At 65.0% G+C, this 3,118-nt stretch overlaps 1 protein-coding gene across 1 annotated transcript in view; it reads left to right on the plus strand.

Annotated features, from left to right (window-relative positions):
• Positions 1 to 2,486, plus strand: part of Znf407 (zinc finger protein 407) — a 355,534-nt gene extending 353,048 nt beyond the window's left edge. Inside the window, exon 8 of the mRNA XM_013026144.1 lies at positions 1,163 to 2,486. Within this exon, the coding sequence (XP_012881598.1) occupies positions 1,163 to 2,427 (1,265 nt within the window). The 3' untranslated portion in view covers positions 2,428 to 2,486. The remainder of the gene's footprint in view (positions 1 to 1,162) is intronic.
• Positions 2,487 to 3,118: the final 632 nt, after the last annotated feature.

Here is a 3,118-nt window from a genome sequence, read left to right on the forward strand (position 1 = left end):
TCACAGATGGTGTGTGTGTGGTAGGGCGTGTCTGTGCTCACAGATGGTGTGTGTGTGTGGTACGGCGTGTCTGCTCACAGGTAGTGTGTGTGGTACGGCGTGTCTGCTCACAGATGGTGTGTGTGTGGTACGGCGTGTCTGCTCACAGATGGTGTGTGTGTGGTAGGGCGTGTCTGTGCTCACAGATGGTGTGTGTGTGTAGTACGGCGTGTCTGTGCTCACAGGTAGTGTGTGTGGTACGGCGTGTCTGTGCTCACAGATGGTGTGTGTGTGGTAGGGCGTGTCTGTGCTCACAGATGGTGTGTGTGTGTGGTACGGCGTGTCTGCTCACAGGTAGTGTGTGTGGTAGGGCGTGTCTGCTCACAGATGGTGTGTGTGTGGTAAGGCGTGTCTGTGCTCACAGGTGGTGTGTGTGGTAAGGTGTGTCTGTGCGTGCAGGTAGTGTGCCCCCGGTGTCCTCTGTTGCGATGCTGTGGTTTTTCTGCTTTGGGCTTCTCCTCGGCCATCGCCCCAGCCCGGGCCCATGTGGTGCTGAGCAGCCGGTGAAGACCTGATCCATGACCACAGATATCCAGGCCAGGAGCCCTGCTCCCCGCGCTGGGGTGGGCGTGGCCTCCTCCTGCATGGCCGTCGTCCCTGACCCTGAACACCACGCCCCGAGCCTCCTGCCTAGCTCCACTCTTCCCTAGGTGCTCTGGCCACTGCCGTGGGCATGGCCAGCTGGGGATCGGTCTTGTTCTGCGAGGGCCGGGCTCCCAGAGCTCACCCCCGGCCTGCCTCCAGACCCCCACGGGCCCGGTGTCTGCGTCTGTGGCCACGGGCCCCGGCAGAGCACCTGCCGCCGTGCCTGACGCTGTCCTTTTCCGTAGCTGGGTGCCGAACATGAGGTAGGTGCTCAGCAAACACTTGTCGCGCTGAGCTCCTCCAGCCCTGTACGCTGGTGACCGGCTCTTGACACAGAGCCGCGGGGCTTTCCTTCCTCCTGTTCACAAAGCAGGCTCGCCTCGGCCCACGGAGGAGCACCTCCTGCGGGTCGGCAGCTCGCTGTTGGTAAGCCTGCGGAGTGAGGCGCACGCGCGTGGCAGGCGCCAGGCCTCCCCGCACTTGCAGCAGGCGGGGTTGCCGCGCCTTCTTCTCACCTCTCCCGTCCCTGTCTCCGTAGGCATCGTGTCCAAGTCCTACGAGTGCCGCCTGAAGGGACAAGGAGCCACGTTCGTGGAAACGGACAGCCCGTTCACAGCCGCGGCGCTGGCCGAGGAGTCCCCAGCGCGGGAGAAGGCGCGGGGCGGCCGGAGGCCGGCGCCGGCCGCGGAGCCGCTGCAGCAGCTCATCATCATCCAGGGCTACGACGGCGAGCTGGCGCTGGACGCGTCGGTGGAGGAGACGGCCGCGGCCACGCTGCAGACGCTGGCGCTGGCCGGCCAGGTGGCCAGGGTGGTGCACATCACCGAGGACGGCCAGGTGGTGGCCACGAGCCCCAGCGGGACCCCCGGGGGCGGCGCGGCCCCCGCGCCCCTCCTCCCAGAGCAGCTGGACGGAGCCACTCAGGTGGTGGTCGTGGGAGGCTCGGTGGAGGGTCACGGCGTGGACGAGGCCCTGGGCCCCGGCGAGGCCGCGGCCAAGCAGGAGATTCTAAGTCTGTCCGAGGCCGCGGGCTCGCCGCCCGAGGCGGCCTCCGCCCTGGATGCCCTGCTGTGTGCGGTCAGCGAGCTAGGCGAGGTCCAGGGCAGGGACAAGGGCAGGCCCGGCCCCAAGCAGGTGCTGGTCCAGCTGCCCCATCCGGAAGACGCCAGGCCCAGCCCCGAGACCCCGCAGACCCAGCCGTTCCCAGACCCTCAGGAAGGGCTGGCCCAGGCCGCGCGGCCCACGGCCATCACGGCCTCCCAGGAGCGAGCCCAGGTGGCCTTCAAGAGGATGGTGCAGGGCGTCCTGCAGCTAGCGGTGTGCGACCCGGCCGCCGCCGGCCAGCTGCTCAAAGACGGCGTCACGCAGGTCCTGGTGAACGAGGAGGGCGCCGTGCACATGGTGACGGGCGAGGGCACGCAGCTCATCATGCAGGAGGCTGAGCCCCACGGCCTGCGGCTGCCCGCCGAGCGCGTGGACCTGGTGGAGTCGGAGGGCGAGATCTCCCAGATCATCGTCACCGAGGAGCTGGTGCAGGCCATGGTGGGCGAGGCCGGCAGCGGCTTTCCCGAGGGCACGACGCATTACATCGTGACCGAGCTGCCCTCAGCCGGGCCGGAGCCCGAGGCCGTGTACTCCCACGCGCTCATGGAGGCTGGTGCTCAGGAGATCCTGCAGGCCGAGGCCGTGGCCCCTGGCGGGGTAGGACAGCTGGCCAGCATGGTCATTTACACCCAGGACCGCACCACAGCAGCCGCCGTGGTGCAGGGCCAAAGAGAGAGCGGCGAGCTCCGGGACGCGTGAGGCACGCCTCCCTGCGGGGCTGCGGCGGGCGGGCGGGCGGGCAGGCGCAGCGAGACCCACCCGGCGCGGAGGACGCAGAGCGGGGCCAGGAGTGGCGTGTCCGCCGGGAGGACGTGCGGCAGGGCGGTCCCAGGCTGGGGGCGCCCCCGCTCCCCCACAGTGCAGCAGAAGGCGGGGGTGAGGAACATGGACAGCGGGCAGCTGTCGACATCTGGAGCTGCACAAGCACCGAGCGAGGGGTGTGCGCCCGGGCTCCCTCCCTGCTCCCGTTCCTCCCTTCTTTAAAAAACAAGTTTAGGGTGAAGGTGACCCCAGGCCCGAGGAAGCGGTGAGTGCACCCGTGTATACCTGTCCTCTCTTCACACATGTTTAGGTATACCAGTTGCTCTGGTCAAATTCTGCATACCAGAAATCCTACACCTACTGTTAAGAAAAACCTCGAAGTTTATATTGGGTTAAAGTATACCTTGGTTCAGAATGCCTAGTGATTCTCATTTTGATTTAGTTCTGTCAAGACTACACATGAAATGTACGCTCTGAAAAGTATCATTTTATCACTACTTTGCTTTTTATAACAAATGTTTATTCATATCACTATCATTTTTGCAGTTTATCTGTGGTTGTGTCAGCCTTAAAGGCTGACATTAAACAGTAACAAACAAGAACGGTGCCCTGCAGCCCCCGCCTGCCC

This window comes from Dipodomys ordii, unplaced genomic scaffold, assembly GCF_000151885.1.
Source record: "Dipodomys ordii isolate 6190 unplaced genomic scaffold, Dord_2.0 Scaffold91, whole genome shotgun sequence".
Taxonomy (NCBI): domain Eukaryota; kingdom Metazoa; phylum Chordata; class Mammalia; order Rodentia; family Heteromyidae; genus Dipodomys; species Dipodomys ordii.